This window comes from Drosophila rhopaloa, unplaced genomic scaffold, assembly GCF_018152115.1.
Source record: "Drosophila rhopaloa isolate 14029-0021.01 unplaced genomic scaffold, ASM1815211v1 contig_163, whole genome shotgun sequence".
In the NCBI taxonomy this organism is placed as follows: Eukaryota; Metazoa; Arthropoda; class Insecta; order Diptera; family Drosophilidae; genus Drosophila; species Drosophila rhopaloa.
Genome location: NW_025335043.1, coordinates 8,951,190 through 8,973,629, shown reverse-complemented (window position 1 = coordinate 8,973,629; position 22,440 = coordinate 8,951,190). Strand labels below are relative to the sequence as shown.

Genomic DNA, 22,440 nt, shown 5'->3' with positions numbered 1-22,440 from the left:
GGTACCACCTGGTCACACTGACCATTCGAGCCAAACTCTGTTAACCGCAGCTGAGACAAAAAAGCGAATTCAAGGTGAAGTAATTGGCTTCAAAATAACAGGTAATGATAGTTGATTGCCGAATCGTTTCGCCCAACTGCTCAAGTGGCCGAAAAACTTGAGGAGATGCGTGCAAAACGGGCGCAGAAGTGCCAAATTCAGACGGTTGCGTCAGGAGGGAATTATTGATTTTATTCGTCATTTGTTTTCCGTCGCCACAGCTACTCGACTTTTGAGGGGGAGCGGCCTGAGTCACCACACAATAGAGCACGATAATCACGGAACCAAGGAACGCACGGATCTCCGGAGATGAGTGCCAAGACCAGGAGACCTGGAACCGGCGGCAGCCAGACGCCCAATGAATGCGTCCAAGTGGTGGTCAGATGCAGGCCCATGAGCAACAGGGAACGCTCGGAGGGATCCCCGGAGGTAGTCAATGTGTATCCAAACAGGGGCGTTGTGGAGCTCCAGAACGTGGTGGATGCTAACAAGGAGCAGCGCAAGGTCTTCACATACGATGCCGCCTACGATGCATGTGCCTCGCAGACAACGCTCTACCACGAGGTGGTCTTTCCCCTGGTCAGTTCCGTGCTAGAGGGATTCAACGGCTGCATCTTTGCCTACGGACAAACGGGCACCGGCAAAACCTTCACCATGGAGGGCGTACGTGGGAATGACGACCTGATGGGGATCATACCGCGCACTTTCGAACAGATCTGGCTGCACATCAATCGCACCGAGAACTTTCAGTTTCTGGTGGACGTGTCCTATCTAGAGATCTACATGGAGGAGCTGCGAGATCTCCTGAAGCCGAACTCTAAGCATCTGGAGGTTCGGGAACGGGGATCGGGCGTATATGTGCCCAATTTGCATGCAATTAACTGCAAGAGCGTGGACGACATGATCCGAGTGATGCAGGTGGGCAACAAGAATCGCACTGTAGGATTCACTAACATGAACGAGCACAGTTCAAGGTGAGTAGAGCGGAAACAGGCCTATGCCATTGGTCTGTTTGCAAGCATTTTTCCAAACTATTAAATCCTATTGCAGATCCCACGCCATTTTCATGATCAAGATCGAGATGTGCGACACGGAGACGAACACCATCAAGGTGGGTAAGCTGAATCTAATCGATCTGGCGGGCAGCGAGCGGCAGTCCAAGACGGGTGCTTCGGCGGAGCGTCTGAAGGAGGCCAGCAAAATCAACCTGGCGCTCTCCTCGCTGGGCAACGTAATCTCCGCCTTGGCGGAGAGTTCACCCCACGTTCCGTACCGTGACTCCAAGCTGACCCGATTGCTGCAGGATTCGCTGGGTGGTAATTCGAAGACCATTATGATTGCCAACATTGGACCCTCGAACTACAACTACAACGAGACGCTGACCACCCTGCGTTACGCTTCGCGGGCCAAGTCCATCCAGAATCAACCGATCAAGAACGAGGATCCGCAGGATGCCAAGCTAAAGGAGTACCAAGCCGAAATTGAGCGGCTTAAGCGGTTAATAGCACCTCAACAGCAACAGCGCACCGAGAAACAGGTCACAGTGAAGAAGCAGCGCATCAAGAAACCCAAAAAGGACCCCGTATCCAAAGAAATGTCTGACTCTCTGCAGGTTTCCACCATTGAGCAGCCTGAAGAGGAGAGCGATGGCGAGGGAGCAGAGTCCGAGTCGGATAAGGAAAATGAGGCCGAGGTGGCCAAGTCCAACGAGGAACTGGAACGCGAGCGTGTGGAGAACACAAAACTGGCGGCCAAACTGGCCGAACTAGAAGGCCAATTGGTGCGCGGTGGCAAGAACCTGTTGGACACCTACAGCGAGCGCCAGATTGAACTGGAAAAGAAGCTGGTGGAAATCGCGGAGCGCAAGAAGCGCGAAATCGAAATCCAGCAGCAGCTGGAGCTGCAAGAGGAGACCACGCTGGAGATACGCGAACGAAACGTCTCCCTCGAGCAGGAAGTAGAGCTGAAGAAGCGCAAGCTTTCGAAATGCTATGCCAAGTATTTGGCTCTGCAGCAGGAGCTCAACGACTGCAAGTCCGACCACAACCAGGACCTTAGGGAACTGGAGATGGCTCAGAACGAGCTGGTAAAGGAGCTGAAGCGCCAGCTGCTGATCATCGACAACTTTGTGCCCATCGAGGTAAAGCAGCGTCTGTACACGCAGGCCAAGTACGACGAGGAGCAGGAGGAGTGGAAGTTCTCATCGATGTCGTTGCCCACACCTCCTGGCGGCGATGGCAAGTTCAGTAGCAAGCGTCCGGTATCGCATCCGCAGCGCAGGAGGCCCACCTCCGAGTATGCCCTGCAGGAGGCCAAGTCGAATGCGCCCAGCTCTCTGCGTTTCAAGAGCGAGAACATCGTGAACTACGAGCTGGAGATGCCCTGCCGCACCACCCAGGAGTATCGTACGCCCAAGGTGTCTGCCTCTCTGCAGGCGGTGCTCGCCCAAGCTATGCAAACGGGCTGCGATGATATCGACATAGTGGACTCACACACAAATTCACTGCGGAGCCGGCTAGAGAACATTATCAATGCGAACGCCAATGGTGGAGCTGGTCCTGGGGCTGGCACCGCGGTGGGCAGCTCCATTCCCAATGTCCGCAACATTAAGTCGAGCCGAGGGCTACCGAGCGCGGCCTCCAATCTCGACTCCAATCGCCGTCCACCCACGGGCCGTCTGCCGGCCAAGAAGCCGGCTTCGGCGTATCCCAAAGCCCGCGGACTGGTCAACAAATAATCACAAACGACTCGAATCGAATTGAGTTGCATCTAACCATTGCAACATGCAAACACAACACTAACCAAAGTATTCATAGTCATCGCAATATGTACACCTCAGTACTGATAGCCCAATCTACTCACATTTCGCGCTTGTAAAAGTTTCCTTTTGGTTTGAGCCAACTCAAATCTCTGGCATTTTAACTATTCAGACGTCTTCAGATCTGAACCATTGATTCCATTTTTAGTTAATGCCGCATGTTTGAAGAGATTCGGCCAGCCGACCCCACACTTTCCTTAATTGTTTTTACGTTTATTTGTTACTCGACTCGAATTATTTGTTATTGATTTTTTAGTGCATATGTATGTTTGTGCTCGGTTAAGTTGGCGCGTGCATTTACTTTTATCGTGCAATCTAAGCTTAAGTTCAACCCAACTGCAACAGTCTCTTATTTACTTAGTAAATGATCTTTAGTTAATCCTATAAACCAAATAAAGCAACTCCATAAACGAAATGTGGTTTAATGATTAAAAGGTATGGTGGTTTTTCGAATACAACAACAAGAATGCAATTAAGTATGAAAACAAGAAGGGAAGCTTCGGAAAGTCGAAGTTTTTAAACCCTGTTCCAAAAATAATATTCTTTAAAACGAAACTAATAACAATACAAACTAAGATGAAAATACAGATTTTTAGAGAATTAAACCACAATCATTTAGAAACATGCTACTTTGAAATAAAATGTCTGTAAGAAAAGTTATGGGCTCAGAAGTGCAGGTTTTGGACCACTTTTCTGCAAAGCCGTTTTTCGAAAATTTGAAAAGGGGTAACATCATTAAAATTACGGAAAATCGACCCCAAAATACAAAACAAACTGAAAACACAGATTTTTAGAGAATTAAACCACAATCATTTAGAAGTATGTCACTTTGAAATCGGATGTCTGTAAGAAAAGTTATGGGCTTTGAAGTTCATAATAATAATAACTTTTTTTAGGCCTACCAATAGCAACCCAGTTCGCTTTCAATGATATGTATTTATCTGCTGATATATCCCTTAAGACAACAAGTTCAATTTTTATTTTTAACTATTAATAGTTCATGATCCAATTTCAAAGAATTCGACTCTTTTGAAAACCGGTTGAAATCAAAGGAGTATATATAAATGCAGCTGTTTATTGTAAATGCAAAACTGGAGTTTTTACAAATTGACAAATATTTTTAAGAAAATCTCTCAACATTCATTAACATAAATGCAATATTCAATACTGTTTACTACTGGATAACTTTCAGAGAGCGACCGACTTCAATAAATGCATCAATAGCCCGATCGATTTCGGCTTCAGTGTGAGCAGCGGAGATTTGAACGCGGATGCGGGCCTTTCCCTGAGGAACCACTGGGTAGCTAAATCCGATGACATAGATGCCACGGGCTAAAGGAAAAATTGAATTCAAATAAAGTGTAGCTCAAAAAAAAAAAAAAAAAAAGAGCTTTCAACTTACTCAGCATCTCATCGGCAAACTTGGAGGCGAGACGAGCATCGCCCAGCATCACGGGGCAGATGGGATGGTTCTCGCCGGCAATGGTGAATCCCGCCTTGGTCATGGCCAATCGGAACCGCTGGGTGTTGCTCTGAACCCGCTGGGTGAGCTCACTGGACTGGAGGAGCATGTCCATGACCTTTAGGCCAACTCCCACAACCGCTGGCGGCAGTGTGTTGGAGAACAGATACGGCCTGGACTTCTGGCGCAGGAAAGAGATAAGCTCGGCCGGACCAGTGGTGTATCCGCCGGAAGCTCCACCCAGAGCCTTGCCCAGCGTTGAGTTGATGATATCGACCTCACCCATGACATTGTCGTACTCCTCGGTTCCACGTCCGGTGGCGCCAAAGAAGCCCGTGGCATGGCACTCATCCACAAACACCAGGGCATTGTACTTCTTGGCCAGATCAACGATGCGGGCCAGAGGTGCAATGTTTCCATCCATGGAGAATACACCATCGGTGGCGATTAGTTTAAGACGAGCATCGCTGGCCTTCAACTGATCCTCCAAGTCCTTCAAATCCCGGTGCTTGTAGCGCTGCTTCTTGGCCTTGCACAAGCGAATGCCATCGATGATCGAGGCGTGGTTCAGTTCATCGGAGAAAACTGCATCCTCCGGAGTGAGAATGGCCTCAAAGATTCCCGCATTGGCGTCAAAGCAGGAGGCATACAAGATGGTATCCTCACGCCCATGGAACTGGGCTATCTTCTTCTCCAGTTCCTTGTGTATATCCTGAGTGCCACAAATAAAACGCACTGAGCTTAGTCCTGCTCCATATTGCTCCAGCAGCTTCTGGCTGTGCTCCACAATCTCCGGATTGTTCTGGTGGTCAAGTGAACTTCTCAATCAAAATTAATAGACTCACATCCAATTTACTTACCGCCAGTCCGAGGTAGTTGTTGGCGCAAAAGTTGAGAATCTTTTTATCACTACCTTGAACGGTGATCTGGGTGCTCTGCGACGATGTGATGATTCGTTCTGCCTTGAAGGTGCCCGCTTCCTTAATCCCGGCCAGCTGGGTGCCCAAGATCTCCCGCAGCTGGGACTGAGCCGCAGCGCTGTAATGACGTCCTCCTACTGGGGATAAACAATTATATAATAAATTATTTAACTTTCTCTATAACACAAATCAAGAAACTGGTAAAAATACAAAAATATCAACCAAAATGTTTCAGCTCTATACACTTTTTTACTTTTAAAACATTTATTTTTAATATAAAAGCATTTTCTAAGGTCTACCAACATTTTAAAAGCTTTTCAAACCCATTTTATGTCAATCATCTCTTTTATTATTTGCATTTAGAGAAATTTTTGGGTATAGCCGCCCCATAAAAGAATCTACATGTATTATACAGAACGATTATATTTTTAACCAATTACAGCACTTATAGGGGTTTGTCCTCATAACATTTTGTACAAATTTATTAATATTATTTAAAAATTCAGTTAGTAGCTAGGCACAAATAATTTTATATTTTCACATAATGAAATGTCTTAAATAAAATTCGCAAGCGAAAAACGACTTCTGAACCATATTGAACAATTCCTGTATATTATTTGGGGACACGAGTTATGTATTTATGGCTCACCCTTGCGGAAGAGCAACATTTTTGAGAAAATTGACATAGTGTCGGTGGTTTATCGTTATTTTCCGACTCGCGAATATATATTTTCCAACTGGCTGGTGTCCAGATTCCGTCGGCGACCAGCTCTTGACTAAATGACGACTAGTAGACTGACATGGGAACAAGTCTCCCTAGTTGGGGGCTCGCTCTGCCAGCGACAACAAAGCAGCTGATTTTTGTTTTTATAAATAGTATGTATGCCTATGTATATCTATGCAAGTTCAACCTCACTAATAAATACATACCGGCTGGCGTTCGTTTTCACTAAATTGATTTAATTTGTGTTCACTCTCGTTGTCATGGAGGCATATTTACATAGGATACACATGACGAGATAGTTAGATGCAAAATGTATCTGCTTATCTGCCGGTGCCGAATTAATATTCGTGCGTATGCAAATTGCTCCCAAGGTCATTGTCTATTAGGCTTTGCTTTCATTTTAATTGAATCTAATTTCAATAACTATAAATTGTGTGCCATTCTGATAACACAAAATGCAACTATCACTTGTATTATTTTTTTAATTCCCTTTTTATTTATTTGTAATATTAGAATTTTATCTGTATCTGAAAATGATAATTTTTTTAAATAAATATCTAAGATACTGGATATATAAAAATATATATAAAATAAATGTTGTTTAGTCAAATAATTAGAAAACGGGTTTTCAAAATTAAAAAATATCAAACAATGTTACTTTGTTGCTAATTGATAGTTATAAAAGTGATATCAAAAGTTATAAAATAGAAATTATGTAGGATAAAATACAAAAACACAAAAAATTGAAAGGAATTCAGGTTCTACCGAGATTTGAACTCGGATCGCTGGATTCAAAGTCCAGAGTGCTAACCATTACACCATAGAACCTCTTAAATTTGGCTGTCCAAAATAGCAAATAAAAATTAGTATTGTGCTAAGAAATTGAAACTCGTTCTTTAATTGCCTATAGCTAGAAGATTAAGATTGAAAAACTGCTGTTATCAGTTGTGTTCGGTCGGTGGGGGTTAAGGTCAATGTAGTTAGACCGAAAAGTCACAAATGCATTGATGGACGGGTTATTTGAATATTCAACCAACTATAAATCGTCAGCTTAAACATCTTTTCTTTTAAATTCTAAGCCACAACAGAATACTCAATATTTTGAGATTTATTTCTCCGATGTATTATAATATAATATGTATTATTTACAACGGCAAAAACAGCTATATTAGCTGGATTAGTAATGATGATTTTAAGGAAAAATATTATTTTTGGGAGAAACCAGGTCCAAGCTGAAATGAAAATCGATAAAAGGGACAACCAGAAGCAACCTAAATATCTCAATTCACATATAAAGTGCAATCCACCAAAAGAAATTATGTTCCACAGCTCTTCACAGTGCCACTATCGTAGACGCCCACTTTTTGGCAGTATAAAATCCCAGTTCCAAGTCGGTATGGTACCAGTTTCCGTGGATATCGCCTGTCGTGTGGTTCAAATCGTTTTCCAACCTTCGAAAAATTAAAAGTTTAATTATTTTCAAAAAATACTTAATTAATTGTGAACTATTATTGTGAATTGTGTTTAAAAAATGAGAAAAAATGCTCTTAAAGCTACTTAAACTTCCATTTGTGTTGGTGTTGTGCTTGCAAATAGTATCCGTGAAAGGATCTAGGTATAATGTGGAGCAGCGTGCCCAGCTTGTGAGACAGTCGAACGATAACCTGCTCCTCGAGGCAGCAAAGGATCAGAATGTGACCCTGCGATTGATGGGCGAGTCGGCCACCGTGACGATCAACGATGTGGACCTGCTGAAGTTTCTCCGACGCCGCCAACGGATCATAGCCGATCGCCAGGCATTAGCTCGAAGGGAACCCCTCTCGATAGACGCCTTCAGGGATCAGATTCGGGATACGGAGCGCAAAATGAAACAGATACAGCAAAGGGTCCTAAATGCGAAAAACTCCACGCGAAGGGGTAGACTCAATCAACGCATCCTGCGCCGCCAACTGCAACGTGTGGAACTCGTCTCTAAATTATTGGACACCCTCTATCGGAATCTGTACATGGACGAGTGCGTTTCCAGTCCGTGCCAGAACGGCGGAACCTGCCACGACGCCTACAACGGCTTCCAGTGCGAGTGTACATCCAGTTGGCAAGTGAGTAAGAGGGGGCGTCTCTGGGAGAGATTGGGGGCGTTTTTCCAAAGTCCCAACATTATTTTATACCAGATACCTACCCTTAAAGTATCAAATAATATTGGGAACTTGAAATAAAATAAAAATTTGTGTTTAAATTAAGTACATAATATGTTGGAAAAGTTTAATCCAAAAACATTAAAACGATATTTAATAATCCAAAAAATTAAAAAGTCAAAATACCTGGGAGCCAATTGTATTCTTGCAGTGCAGAGTGATCAATTTTAGAAACCTTGCCAATCGTATCTATAATTTATACAAACTCACCCATTAATTTTCGGTATGACAGAAAGTGTATTAAGGCTTCGGCTGGCCAAAATTAGCTTCCGTTCTGAAGCAGAGCTAAACACATACATATGTCTTTTTTAGTTTAGTGATAACGACGTTCTGGCAAAGCGCATTAAATCGGAACAAACAAAATGCAATGATTATCAAAGAATCTTTTTTTATTTAATAGTTTTGTAATAACAAAATGTACTTTTAACTGACAGAAAGAACCAAATTACAGATGCCAAACACAAATTCAGTGTTGCGAAATTACATAAAAAATAGTACAGTCAATAGGTTTCGAAAAGTACTTAATGCTTTTTGTACAAAAAAAAATATAAACAAATACATAAATAATGTAATTTAATAACATTAAATGCAATAATATTAAACAAATTTTTTAAGAAAACTGTTTTAAGTAATTCTGAAAGATTTTGTGAGGTAAAATATTTTCTTATCGCGCCCATGTGAATGATATACAGCTTTTTGGTAGTGCTGATTTAAATTCAAATTAATTGAGTTTATTTCAGGGGGATACTTGCACGGAGGATGTTAATGAGTGCGCCACCTTGGCAGGAACGGATCTGGCCGGCTGTCTAAACAATGGCCAGTGCATAAACACTCCCGGCAGCTATCGGTAAGTAAGATAGTGTATCCGGCAGGATTAAACCAATTAATTCGGCTCCCCATTCCAGATGCGTTTGTCGAAATGGTTTCTCTGGCAGCCACTGCCGCCTCCGGAGCAATTCCTGCATTGGCAGTGGATCACGGGAACTCTGCGGCGAGCACGGCACCTGCATCCAAGCGGGCAATTCCGTCGGCTATGTGTGCATCTGCGATCAGGGATGGACGTGGGCAGATGCCAACATGACCTCCGCCAGTCCCAGTGCCTGCACCCGGGATGTGGACGAGTGCGAGCCGCGCGTGAATCCCTGCCACGATGTGTGCATCAATCTGCCGGGCAGCTTTCGCTGCGGACCCTGTCCTCCGGGATACACTGGCGATGGCCGCTTCTGTCGGGACATAGACGAATGTGCCGGCGAGGACAACGGCGGCTGTAGCCTGCAGCCGAGGGTGGCTTGCACCAACACGGAGGGATCGCATCGCTGTGGCCGCTGTCCACCGGGTTGGACTGGCGACGGACGCACATGCAAGGCCGCCGACTCCAATTCCTGTAACGACGAGAGTATCTGCCATCCGCTGGCCAAGTGCGAGTACCTCTCCGACACGGTGGTGTGCACCTGTCCGCTGGGCAGCTTTGGACATGGCTACGGCGCCGATGGTTGCACCACGGACTCCAACCGGCTGCCCTGCGAACAGCATCCCTGCCAGAACAATGGTACCTGCGTGCAGAATGGTAGGGGAACCACCTGCATATGTCAGCCTGGTTATCTGGGCGCTGTGTGCAACTCGTCGGATGCCTGTCATCCAAGTCCCTGCCTAAATGGCGGAACCTGTCGGCTGTTGCCGAATAATAAGTACCAGTGCTCCTGCAGACAAGGCTACACCGGCACCTCCTGCTCCCATCGGCGATTCTTTTGTGGAGCAACAATCCGCGGGCCTTCAGGCCAACTTCATTACCCACCCATAGCCGATGAACACTATCAGGCGAATGAGCGCTGTCCGTTTATCATACGCACATTACAGAATATGGTGCTAAATGTGACCTTCACCAAGTTTAATCTGCAGGACAGCACCGACTGCAGCGACGACTTCTTGCAGCTCAACGATGGCCAATCCCTAGCATCGCGCATAATTGGCCGGTTCTGTGGCTCACGTTTGCCCCTACAAAACGGTAGTGTGATTTCCAGCCAGGAGCAGGTCTTTTTCTGGTTCCGATCCGACAACGAGACGCAGGGAGAAGGATTCGAGCTGACATGGAACTCTTTGCCGTTCGCCTGCGGCGAAACCATTAACCTTACAATGACGCAGACTGGCGTTGTGCGATCTCCGGGCTATCCTGGCCAGGCCCGACCGGGACTCGACTGTCGCTGGCAACTGACGGCGCCCTTTGGCAGACGGTTGCTCCTTCGCTTCTACGAGATATCGCTGGGTAGCACCGAAACAGCCGCCGTGAACTGCAGCCAGGACTCCCTCATTGTCTACGACTCAGATCGCCAGCTGCTCCGGGCATGCCAATCACTCCAGCCGTCGCCGTTGTACAGCTCTTCAAATAGCTTGCGCATGGACTTCCACACGGATGCAGTTAGAGCGGATAGCTCCTTCCAGATGCACTACGAGGTGGTGCCGGCCCAGCCGGGATGCGGAGGCGTCTACACGGAGTCGCGAGGCCGCATTAGTGGCTACATGAATGCCGAGGTCTGTCTCTATCTGATAGAACAGCCCCAGGAAACTCAAGTAAAGTTGGTGTTCGATCAGGTAAATCTAATACAGTCCGAGAATTGTAGCATGCAGAAGATCGAGATCTTTGACGGAAGAACGCCGGATTCGCCACTTATGCAACGCTTTTGTGGTCGACCGGAAGTCAGTGAACTGAAACCGCTGATTTCCTCAAGTAATGTGATCCTAGTGCGCTATGAATACCCACTTAATGGCATAAAGCTGGAAAAAAGCTTCGATTTCAGTTATTCCAGAGGTAAGCCATATAAGTAAAGTTTTAAATCATAAACTTATTACTTTATACCGTTACTGAAGATGCCATAATTTAATAAATGCTCTTTATTTAACAGTGTGCACTGGCAGCTTTGGAGGCATGGGTGGCATCATCAGTACCCCAAATTACCCGCACTCGTATCTCGACGATATGACCTGCACTTACAACTTGACTGGGCCGATTAATAGGTTGGCTCATATCACAATCACAGACCTATCTCTGGGCACTGTCAATAATGAAAATGAAACAACTTATTTGGATGTAAGTGAAATTATTAAAATTGTAACTTTTATTTATTACGGTGAAATCTCGTAGGTATATTTATCGCATGATGAAAAGCGTCATATTATAAAGTCAGCGCAGAACCTTACCCTAATCGCACATTCAAATCGGGCTAGTCTGGTCTTCCACGGATCAGGTAGTGGTCGTGGAATGCGAATGGAATACCACTATATGAATAGGTATTGTGGTGGGTTTCTCGACAAACCTGGAAAGAAAATATACCAACCTGTACCCACATCTTGTCAGTGGATTATTGATATTCCAGGAAAAAAACGAATCATAATTAAGTCTTTCATCTACGAATCAAACATATTCGTATATGACAATAGCACAGTCCCAGGAACTTTGTTAGCGACGTAGGTATTTTCTAATTGAGAAATCAATAAGTATTAATATTTATTTATTTTAGTAATTCGAAGGTCGTGGATGATGTGTTCGATGGAGATCTTTTGACAATAAACATTTCAAATGAAAAAAGAAGGGGGAGGTCCGACTTATGTTCGATTTTGTTTGAAATGGTTGAACAAGGTAAAAAAATATTAAATAACATATATTTTGCAAAGAGAGTAATGTCTAACCTCTGATTCAAAGAAATACGATAAGTTAGATTTTGACAATTATAAAAACTGCTTTTAGTTAGTGTAAAAACCTGATTAAAAAAATGGCTAAAAATTTGTAAAATGCAATCTAGCCGTTATACATTTTATGTATTGATTATAAATTAAAATGTATCATTCAAAATCAGATAGTTGTGGAGGAACGTTCACAGGACGCAATGGCTACATAAAATCACCGAATTGGCCAAAGGCTTATGGAAACTCCGAGGAATGTGAGTGGATCTTACGAGCACCGCTTGGCCACCGCCTCGAATTGGTGGTGAAAAACTTTACGCTAGAAAAAGGAATGGATGGATGCATGAACGACTGGCTGGAGATCAGGTAATCTACCTCAGCTATTTTATAAAAAGTCGTCAATATATAATTTTAAATTATTTCTTCAGAAATGGGGACTCTGAATCGTCTCCACTAATTGGACGATATTGTAGTACTGATATTCCAAGTCGGCTACCCTCGTTTGGAAATGCAATGCATCTGAAATTCCGTTCCGATGGGTCCATACAGTACAAGGGATTCCTTCTAAACTGGCAGCAAACTGGAGTCGGATGTGGCGGCAAACTAAGCTCATCCACGGGGAGCATCCATTCGCCGCATTTATTGGAGGGAAATCGTGGTGTTCTGAGCTGCGACTGGCAGATTGTCGTCGCCGAGGGATCCAGGGTAGACCTGCAGCTTGAGAGCAGGGACGAGCGTCTTTGCATCGGTCACCTGGCCATATACGATGGCCCCACTATCCTCAGCAATAAATTGGTAATTCGCTGCAACGGAACGACTGCCCAACCGCTACAGTCCACCGGAAATCGCGTCCTAGTCCGTTACGATGTGAGCCATGAGTCACCGGATGGCACCGGATTCGTGCTAAACTACCAAACGAATTGTCGAGTTCGACTCGAAGACCTGCAGGGGGCCATCGAATCGCCCAACTTCCCGGAGAATTATCCACCAAATCTAGACTGCGAATGGGATATTCGTGCTGGCGGAGGAAAGAATCAATTGCAGATTGTATTTTCACACCTTCAACTCGAGTCCTTTGCTTCTCTCTGCCTACATGACAAAGTGACGTTTACAGACATGTGGGACAACAATGTTATAAAAATTAAAAATTATTGCCGTCTCAATGGCATAGCCCCCATCACTACTGCTGGCAATCGGTTGCTTGTGCGCTTCCAAAGCGATTTCTCATTTGCGGAGCAAGGCTTCCGGATCGAGTACAAGCGTATAGGGTGTGGAGAGCATTTCCACGCAGCCCTAGGATCGTTTGAATCACCGAAAGCTCCCTTTAGCGTGGACATGGACTGCGTTTGGACCATCACAGCATTGGAGGAATCACAAATCGTGCTCTTGCTGCGTCATGTCCACTTCGAGGGTGCACAGGGCGACTGTAGCGAGGCGGACTCTAAGCTGTCCGTTTCGGCACCGAATGGTTTCAATTCCTCCGTGATGCTCTATCAGACCTGCCGCGATCAGACGGAGGAGCAAACCTTAATATCTCCGGGTAATGAGTTAAAAGTTCGCTTTGCTAGCAGCTCTGCGCCAGGTAGGAAATACTTCGCGGCCAGCTTTTCTCAGAGGACAGCCAGATGTGGAGGTTACATTAGCGCCAGCAGCGGAATGCTAGCCACTCCTGGCTTTCATAATCAGCAGGACAGCAGCAACGTCGCCAATTACTCATCAAGCGTGGAGTGCTTATGGACTGTGGAGGTAGGCTATTCAAAAATCATATATTCATATAATATTTAATAGATCTTTTTCAAAATTATTCGAATTTAATTTGTATTAGCAAATTCTCCCTAATTTTTACTTCAGTTCGAATTTAAAAAATTGTCACACAAAAGATAATTAACATTGTTAGCATGACTTGCAGTTAATGCATATACCCCAAAATGAAAAAATGTATTAATATTAGAATATTATGCTATTCATTTTGGAATCTACTCAAGTCAAAACACTAATTTTTTTAGGTAACGAAAAGCTATGGTATGATCCTACGTTTTGAGCAGTTCAACCTCACAAGTTCGGACAACTGCTCGCTCAGTTCTGTGGAACTCATTAAGCTCAGGTCGGACGACAAGGAGCAAATTCTGGAAAAAGCCTGCGATGACGTGTCACCCATGATCCGAAGATTTTTCGGACAGAAGCTGCGTGTCCGGTTTAAAGCCGAAGCCGGAACTTGGGGACGGTTTGCCATGCATTTTGAGCGCATGTGTGGTGGGCCGCTCAGAACCGGGGAAGGCTATTTGCAATCTCGGCTAGACGAGGACTGCGAATGGCTTGTTTCCTCACCGGAGGGCAGCAAACTTAGCCTAAGTATCAATCAACTGGAATGCCCGAAATGTGCCGTAGCCTCGAGCAATTGCCCGGTTCTTCAACTGATCAACGACGATGATGAGGACGTGCTCTACGAATTGTGCCGCGATCACCCTGCCAATTTAATTGTGCCCGCCAACAATGTGCGCATCGTGACCATAGGAATTAGGCTGCAGGCGCAGTACAGCACTTTTGAGAATTCGTGCGGCGGAAACATCACATCCGCCCGCGGAAGCCTCAGTTCGCCCAACTACCCGGATAGTTATCCGTCCAACATTGAGTGCGTTTGGTCCATCGAGGCGCGACCGGGAAATGCTCTGGAAATCAACTTCGAGGCCATGGATATTGTCCGCTCCGAGCATTGCAACGAGGACTTCCTGGAGCTGCGCTCTGGCGTTCAGGGTCAGCTCCTGGGCCTGTACTGCGATAGGAAATTGCCGGAGAGTCCCTTGGTGGTAAATACCGATCTTTGGATTAAATTCCGCAGCTCACCAGGCAACACCGCTGGAGGTTTCCGTTTACGCTGGAGTTACGGTATGCGAACTTAAATTTTTTTTTTTTTCAAACTGAATTTTTACCTAATAACATTTCCAGTGCACAACATCGAAATTACAATGAGCACCAATGGAACAATTGAACCGCCTCCACCGCTTTTGGTTAAAGGCGAGGATCAGCCCTTCACCTGGCGCATTTTCACAGAGCGCAACAAGGTGTTGGTCTTGTTGTTTGAGGAATACATTTCCGGTCTTTCGGTGAGTATAAATAGCTTTTCAATAAATATTTCAATGAGAGTTAGTTCCAGCTAAAACAAAAGGGAGTAAAATAACGAAAGACATTAAAGTTTATATTTATAAAAACGTTCTCCAGCTCTTCGATGGCTATGATGATAGTGCCTTAGAGGTCAACATTGCAGCCTGTCCTTGGACATTCACCTCCAGCAGCAATGTGGTATACTTGAAGACGATTAATGCGGAAATTAGCGAGTTTCGTTTAAAGTGGCACGTGCTCGGTTCCCATCTAGTAAATGGTAACCTCTCCCTGACCTCCAAGGAGTGTACGCAGGAGCTGATAGCATCCTCTAAACCGATTGAATTATTTTCGCCGGGATATCCACATGGCTACGCACCCAATCTGAAATGCGAATGGACCATACGGCCAGAGGACCCTTCACAACACATCCTCGCCTATTCATACGAAGCCGATCTGGAGGTCTTTAACGAATGCTTCGCCGATTATCTTAAAATTCAGAGTTCGCCTGACCTCAACCACTGGACTGATGAGGTCCGTGTTTGCAAAAAACCTGAATCCAAGGGAGCGATTACCCCAGTTCACGGCACGCCAAATCTGCGATTACAATTCCACAGTGATGTATCCATTAATGGTACTGGTTTTAAAGCAAGCCTCCGAACTGCCTGTGGCTCTAATATGACAGACATTGTGGGTACCATTTCAGTGCCCTATGAGGATACAGGTGAATGCGCTTGGCACATCGATGTGCGGCCAGGTCGAAAAATAGACATCACGATTAGATATAATTTCATGACATCTCCCGATGACTGTGAGGTGTATGGCCTTATATACGATGGATTAGATGACCATGCGCCCTTGCTAAAGCATAGCAAATTCTGTGCCAAGGATGGCTTTAGAATAACATCATTTCGGACGAGCAGCTCGCATGCCTACATCAAATTCCATCTCGGCAGACAAAACAAATTAATAAGGCCTTGGACTCTCACATACCGAGAGTTTAATGAATGTAATGGAGAGATTAAGTTGACCCAGCAGGCCCCCAACTTTGTGGTCATGTCACCAGGATATCCCAATTTACCCCAACCGCATTCGGAATGCACGTGGTTAGTTATGGCGCCGGCGGGGGAGACCATCGCGGCCAACTTTGATGAGCCATTCGAAATAAGTGCTCGGCACTGCGACAAGGAGAATGTGGAGTTGTTTGACGGCTCCACCAAGCTGGCCCCCAGCTTGATTCGCACCTGCCGGAAGCCACAGGCCACGGTGCGCAGTACTGGAAACCTGATTCTGGTCCACTACCAATCGCAGCTTAATGAACCCAGTGGAGGTTTCCGGCTCAACTTGTCAGTGAGCACATGTGGTGGCCAGTTCACGGGGTCAAATGGGTTCCTCACCTCGGAGAACTATCCGAGTCTGGGTGGATATACGAAGCCATCGTTGTGTGTGTACAGCATTCGGTTTCGCAAGGACACGTTCATCCAGTTAAACATCACGGATCTGCACCTGCCGTTTGATCCAAATGGAACATCCTCAAATGACACCAGCGATCGCCTGGAAATCGTTGACTTGGCGGACCCAACTAAGGTACTATATGTCCTGGACGGAAGTACAATCACGCCCAATCTCGTCACCCTGAGCACAAACGCTGCCGCCATTCGATTTGTCGCAATCACAAATGTTAACAACTATAGGGGCTTCAAGTTACAGTATAAGCGCGTCCTTGGAACGTGCTCGCAGGATATAAATGGTGTTGCAGGGGACATTGTGATCCCGCCTTTGTCACCGACAACCTGGCTGAGATTCTGTCGCTTGACCATCAATGTGCCCAAGGGACAGAGGGTGCGGCTGAATCTTCTTAATTTAGCTGATATTCGCGTTGTCACTCCAAGTAGTGATAGCCGGTGAGTGTTGTAGTCAGTTAATTAATTAATTTATTTAAAATGAATAATTTGATCATTTTTAAAAGATGTCTGTATCTGATTTCTTCCTAGTCAAATACTTATTTATAAATACATTAAATTTTCATACTTTTGTAAGATTGCATTAATTAAATTAACTATTTACAGATTTTTAATTCGCCAACACTCAACAAATTTAAAGCACTTCGCCTTCTACAACGACCCAAACTCACTTTCCAAGATCACTGAATTCCGGGTCAATAACTACAACGGCAGTGGAATAATCGAGTCAACAGACAATTTTATGCTCGTCGTTATAATGACACATCAGTTGGATTTGAGCAGCACTGCGCTAAAATTCCACTACAGCTCCAGCGAACCAACAGTCTGTCCGCCTGAAATTGGAGACCAGTCAGCGGGATCGCTTTCCATCCAGACGCTCCTCCAGCTGCCCAACTACTATTGCATCATTAAGTTTTCGGGTGCTGCAGGTACAACGATCACTTTTAAGGTCGAGGAGTACCTGTTCCAGACAGTTGGCGGTCCAGCAGTTTTGTTTTACGATGAGGTTCAGCGTCATCCGTTCAAGTCAATGTACGCCAATGTCACCAATAGCTTTGTATCTTTGGCCACCACGGGTGGACATGTGACGCTTTTGAATACCGCAAGCGTTAAGTTGCGCCGCTTCCGAGCCACTTATCGACGTCACAGCTGCGGCGGACGACTACAGGCGGCTGAGGGACTTATCATTCAGTCTCCTGGGCTCCTGAATACCCTTGGTGAAGAATATGGTGAACTTGAGTGCCTCTGGACGCTAAGCAACAGTGATGGCTATGTGCTGGAGGGAATTGCAAACCTTACCGACCGTTGCGATCGGGAATACATTGTGATCTTTAGCGGGCAGACGGAAATTAGTCGAATTTGTCGAGGCATGACCGTAAATAGCACGATTCTACAGAGTCCTACCTTCAATATTCTCTTTCATTCGGATACCCGACTTATCCGAAGTAGTCAGTTCAGACTGCAAATTCGGCGGTCCATGTCCGTCGGCAATGTGGTGCGCCTTGAACAGGCACCATCGCCACCGGTGACGATAACGAGCAAGGATTACTTGAAGAACACGGAGCGCATATGGGAGTTTGTCACCAAAACTGGGCTATCTTTGAAGTTACATTTTCAGGATCGTTTCTTCATCGTGATGTCCCCCAACTGTACAAACGATCGGTTGACTATAGAGCGTTACGATCAATCGGCTGGAGCGTTTGTTGAGGTGACCAGCCTCTGTGGCAGGGAAACGCCGGTCGCAATTCTAGTGCCATCTTCCCGGATCCGAGTGATATTCCGCACGAATTCTAATATGACGGGCGACGGTTTTAGTTTCCAAGTCTTCCCCAGCTGCGACGCCGTACTGCAGGCCACAGCAGATGTCCAGACCCTCGACACTCCCCCATGGAGGGGCTACCGCTGGCAGCAGTTTAACTGCAGCTACGTATTCCTCGCAAGCAACGAACACCAACTAGTGGTCAGTGTAAAAAACCGAGGAATGCCATTGACGTCACTTGGCTGCAGCAAATCCTACTTCGAGGGTTATCGTCTGGGCACTGAAAATCAGGAAACAAGTTTGGGCAAGCTCTGTCCCGAATTCGAGGTGAATGGTTATGGAAAACTTCGCCTGCAGTATCTTACCTCAGTGACTCGTATGTTTGAGCTGCAATACCATTTAATTCGATGCGGCGGCGACCACAACGCATCCTTTACCCTTCGTCCGCCGCAGGATGAAGAGAACGGTGTATACGCCCACAACAAGATGTGCGAATGGAGGGTCTTCGCACCTCCGCAGCACGCCATTGTCATAGAGTTTAAGTACTTTGATATGGAAAAAAGCACGAACTGCCTTTTCGACAGTCTGGCCATTTACCGAGGCAAAATTGCCGACTTGGAGCAGAGGATAGTGCAACTATGCGGCAATCAGACAAATCCTCCAACCATCATGGTGGACAGCAACGAGGCACTGATTGCCCTATCCACGGACAGTTCCATCAATAGCCGGGGCTTCCTGGCCAGCGTGCGCTTCACGCCCAACTGCAATGAGCACTTGATCCTGGACTCGGAAGTGCCACGTATGAATTTGATGCGGTCGTACAGAATCAATGTCACCAACCCGCTGTTATGCTACTTCCGAGCTCTTGTCACTCCGGATTACCGACTTTCCTTGGAGGTGCGAAAGCTGAAACTGAACGATCCTAGCTGCTTGACCTGCAGCTACCTAGAGATCTATGATGGCCCACAAAAAGACGGCCAAAAGCTGGGGAGATACTATGGAGCGGGCGCGAACAGGACCAAGGTGTTCAGTTCCTACTTGGGCATGGAGATCAAGCTGAGCGCCACAACCAGGCAGGATATGAACATCAGCTTCGAGCTGATCTTGCAACTGCAACGTACTTTATGTGGGAAAACGGAGTACGACATGCGGTTAAATGAGGTGAATCCCCTAGAATTATCAGTAAATGTTTTTTTTAATTGTAAATTGTTAGTTTTATGAAATATTAATGGTAATAAAATCCATATGTGTTCATTCAAGTTTAAACATACATATGTAGGCTAAGTAGATATTCCACTAACCCACGTTTTGATTACCTCTTCCAACAGACCATTAAACTAGGAATACAGTACGACAATAGCACAAGTAGCTACGAGGGAAGTATCCAATGTACTTGGATAATTAAAAATGAAGGAGATTTGGAATTTGATTTCCAAAAGCTACGCCTTAAGGATATATCCCAGCGTTCTGGGAAATGCGAGGACTATTTGAAACTGTCCAAGCCTTATGTAACATACAAATCTTTTTCCTCAACTGACAGACGCGTATTAATACACTCCTTTTCAGTTCACCAGATCCTTTTGCGGACAACACGAGAAAAGCTTCAAATTGATTGAAGAAGTCGGTGAATCTGGCATGCAACTCACCTTCCACAGCGACAAACTCGAGGAATCCCAAGGGTTTGAAGTTATCATCCGACGAAAGCCAAGTACGTACACATTTTATAAATAACTTAGGACCCATAAAGCTTATTTTACATATCTGATTTCATACAGATTGCAATCGAAACTACACGGAACTGAGCCAGATAATTAATACCAAAGATCTAATCAACTGTACAGAATATATTCGTGTGCCAAAAGGCTACAGCATTACGATATACGTTTTGTCTTTGGATTTTGACAGAGTAAATGTTAATTACTTCAACGTAAGTTAATCATTTTGGATTCTTTGGATGTGGCATGTTTTGTACTGTTTATACTCATACAGGTGACGGATCTTAATTCAAACAAGACTATTTTTACCACTTCTCACGTCCAATGGGAAACCGTAGCCAGGATTACGACTACCAACGAGTTGCGTCTTGATAGCCGTGGAGTAATGTCCCTCCAGTTCTTCTACTTTTCCACTAGCAACCAATTTCCCAGCGGCTGTGGTGGTGAGCTCGCGGTGCATGGTTCGATGGGAAGTTACTTGGAGAATCCCTCCTACGAAGGCCGCAATAGTTCATTGTGTAGTTGGTCTATAACTGTACCCGCAGGCGGTAACCTACGATTTAGTTTCCAAGGTGGGCCAATACTTTTTCGGCAACTATCCTTAAAGTACTAACTGAATACCTTTCAGAATTCAACATGGGCTCGGAAACCAACTGTGGTCTGGACAATATTCGATTTTATGGCAACTATATTGACGGCCGCAGACTTGAAAAAACCCTCTGTGGATCAAAAATTCCAAATTATTTTAGCATAGCCAATAATAACGTTACTGTCATTGCAAAAAAGTCGCCCAATTTTGATGGATTAGGTTTCAAAATGGATATTAATCATATAGATTGAAAGGTGCGAGGTTTTCAATAATTTCTTTATTTTATCAATACAAGTAATTCAAGTAGCTAATAAAGTACGTGGTTTAATACTTATATTCACAAGTAACCAGATATTGATTTAACGGTTTTAAGTCTTGAATTCGACTAATTAAAAATATAATGAAACATAACAATTTACAATATAATACTTTTTTAATGTAATTTTAAAATTCGGAAGTAAAGGTACATATATAAGCAGTAAGAAAGTTGAAATAAACTTTTAAGATCTACAAAAAAATTTAAATAAAAATGAAATAATGTTGCTGACTTCGCTGTGCAAGGATGTAATGTACCCCCGTATGAAAAAAAGAAAAAACTTTATGTACTTTGGCCAGTTTTTCTTACTGATGAATGAACTAAAATTTGGACACAGTGAAAAAGCTCTTGTGTAAGATTAAATAATTAAACTGAAATAACTTTTTTTATCATTGTTACATTTTAAAGTAATGTAAATAAAGAAAGCAATACTAAATAAGTTATATAATTATATTTAATTCAATTTGTAATGTATGCAAGAAAAGTTTAAAAACAAGATTACATTTTTAAATTGGTGGTAAGTAAAATGGTATATAATGGTATTAATTTTTAGGCCGAATGGTATTTTTATGTCGTTTTCAACGTGGTCACCTGCTGTGATAACTATAAAACGCAGCTAAATGCGCGTATAAGAATTCAGTACGTATCTGGACTATCAATTAAAACAAAAATCAGCAAAATCAAAAAGTATTCATAACAGTCATTACAGCATACAAATTTAATTTTAAAAAAATGGATGCAGTTGTTTTGGAATATGTAGTGAAGGCTGACGCCGAAAAAAGGGAGACGAAAAAGAAAATCGCGGATCTCGAGAAGGAATTGAAGGATGAAAAGGATCCAATTCGCTCGAAAACTATTGAGCAGCAGATTGAGGAATTGAAGAAAGAAGAAGTAGAAGCATTTAAGAGAAACCAGGCGGTAATGACAATGTACGCTAATACAGCGAACTTTGGAACTTGTATGGGAATTATTCGAAATTTCTAAGTAATATGGAGTACGAAAAGGGTGCTGGACAGCCATGCTAAACTCAGCAGAAAAAAACTTAAATAACCAATAAATTATATTATTTAATCGAACAAACTGTATACACAGTTTTGCTTAAATGTTGAAGGAACCACTATATATGTATGAAATCCAAATAAATGTTTTCTGCTTATACCCTGAAAATGACGTCTTTGTTTTATTATCGAACAATTTTTTGTTCGGCTGTCTTTAAAATATTAACTAATAACGTAAATTTAGATTAATTAATAAATTAATAGTGCGCGGTACGTTGAAACTGCAGGGAACTTTATTAATTATAAATGTATGGCCGCAGCCCATGAATATATATATATGTTTGTTATTAAGGGAACATTATTTAGGGGACTCCCCGAAATGAAAATATATGAGAAGCACCAGCTGATGAGTAATGGTGTGACTAATCAACGAAGAGTATAATAAGAAACAAAGAAAATAAGTTTTACTCCCTAGACTTGTAAAAATATATACAATATTTATATTGGGGATGCAAGAAATTTTATTACGTACATATTTACTGGGAGCGTATTGATTGATTCATTGTTAATCTTAGCTCTTATTACGGTGATTTCTTAAAATCATAAAATATGAGGTTATTACGGTGATTCACCGAAATCATCAAATATGAGGAGTGGCAGCTGAT

General features: G+C 44.0%; 4 protein-coding genes and 1 non-coding gene across 5 annotated transcripts; 3 read left to right on the top strand and 2 right to left on the bottom strand.

Moving 5' to 3' along the window:
• The first annotated feature begins 6 nt into the window (after positions 1-6).
• Positions 7-3,272, top strand: LOC108044093 (kinesin-like protein Klp68D). The gene is made up of 3 exons (XM_017122967.2): positions 7-101; positions 261-1,013; positions 1,090-3,272. Exons 2-3 carry the CDS (start codon positions 349-351, stop codon positions 2,774-2,776), a joined length of 2,352 nt encoding a protein of 783 aa, XP_016978456.1. The 5' UTR covers positions 7-101; positions 261-348; the 3' UTR covers positions 2,777-3,272.
• A 640-nt stretch (positions 3,273-3,912) lies between these two features.
• On the bottom strand, positions 3,913-6,024 carry LOC108044078 (2-amino-3-ketobutyrate coenzyme A ligase, mitochondrial). The gene is made up of 4 exons (XM_017122941.2): positions 5,889-6,024; positions 5,180-5,376; positions 4,260-5,121; positions 3,913-4,189 (listed from the first exon to the last, which is right to left on the bottom strand). The coding sequence occupies exons 1-4, from the start codon at positions 5,923-5,925 to the stop codon at positions 4,032-4,034; spliced, it is 1,254 nt and encodes a 417-aa protein (XP_016978430.1). The 5' UTR covers positions 5,926-6,024; the 3' UTR covers positions 3,913-4,031.
• A 695-nt stretch (positions 6,025-6,719) lies between these two features.
• Positions 6,720-6,791, bottom strand: Trnaq-uug. The gene has a single exon. It is a non-coding gene; the product is annotated as a tRNA-Gln (tRNA).
• Positions 6,792-7,380: 589 nt separating this feature from the next.
• LOC108044089 (cubilin homolog) lies at positions 7,381-21,210 on the top strand. Its single transcript, XM_017122956.2, has 17 exons — positions 7,381-8,062; positions 8,899-9,005; positions 9,064-10,964; positions 11,059-11,243; positions 11,298-11,620; positions 11,674-11,792; positions 12,010-12,202; positions 12,265-13,582; positions 13,843-14,722; positions 14,783-14,940; positions 15,056-16,839; positions 17,005-19,318; positions 19,486-19,665; positions 19,724-19,865; positions 19,933-20,084; positions 20,147-20,444; positions 20,501-21,210. The coding sequence occupies exons 1-17, from the start codon at positions 7,505-7,507 to the stop codon at positions 20,710-20,712; spliced, it is 10,824 nt and encodes a 3,607-aa protein (XP_016978445.2). The 5' UTR covers positions 7,381-7,504; the 3' UTR covers positions 20,713-21,210.
• A 193-nt stretch (positions 21,211-21,403) lies between these two features.
• LOC108044083 lies at positions 21,404-21,944 on the top strand. Its single transcript, XM_017122947.2, has one exon. It carries the CDS (start codon positions 21,510-21,512, stop codon positions 21,759-21,761), a length of 252 nt encoding a protein of 83 aa, XP_016978436.1. The 5' UTR covers positions 21,404-21,509; the 3' UTR covers positions 21,762-21,944.
• Positions 21,945-22,440: the final 496 nt, after the last annotated feature.

Bases quoted from the DNA above. Each gene is read 5' to 3' on its own strand.
- LOC108044093 (XM_017122967.2), top strand. From the start codon at position 349: ATGAGTGCCAAGACCAGGAGACCTGGAACCGGCGGCAGCCAGACGCCC. The intron at 1,014-1,089 runs GTGAGTAGAGCG...ATCCTATTGCAG, and splicing joins ATGAACGAGCACAGTTCAAG to ATCCCACGCCATTTTCATGA.
- LOC108044078 (XM_017122941.2), bottom strand. From the start codon at position 5,925: ATGTCAATTTTCTCAAAAATGTTGCTCTTCCGCAAGG. The intron at 5,122-5,179 runs GTAAGTAAATTG...CTTGACCACCAG, and splicing joins ACAACTACCTCGGACTGGCG to AACAATCCGGAGATTGTGGA. The intron at 4,190-4,259 runs GTAAGTTGAAAG...TTTTTCCTTTAG, and splicing joins GTTTGCCGATGAGATGCTGA to CCCGTGGCATCTATGTCATC.
- LOC108044089 (XM_017122956.2), top strand. From the start codon at position 7,505: ATGCTCTTAAAGCTACTTAAACTTCCATTTGTGTTGGTGTTGTGCTTG. The intron at 13,583-13,842 runs GTAGGCTATTCA...TAATTTTTTTAG, and splicing joins AGTGCTTATGGACTGTGGAG to GTAACGAAAAGCTATGGTAT. The intron at 19,666-19,723 runs GTAACATACAAA...ACTCCTTTTCAG, and splicing joins TGAAACTGTCCAAGCCTTAT to TTCACCAGATCCTTTTGCGG.
- LOC108044083 (XM_017122947.2), top strand. From the start codon at position 21,510: ATGGATGCAGTTGTTTTGGAATATGTAGTGAAGGCTGACGCCGAAAAA.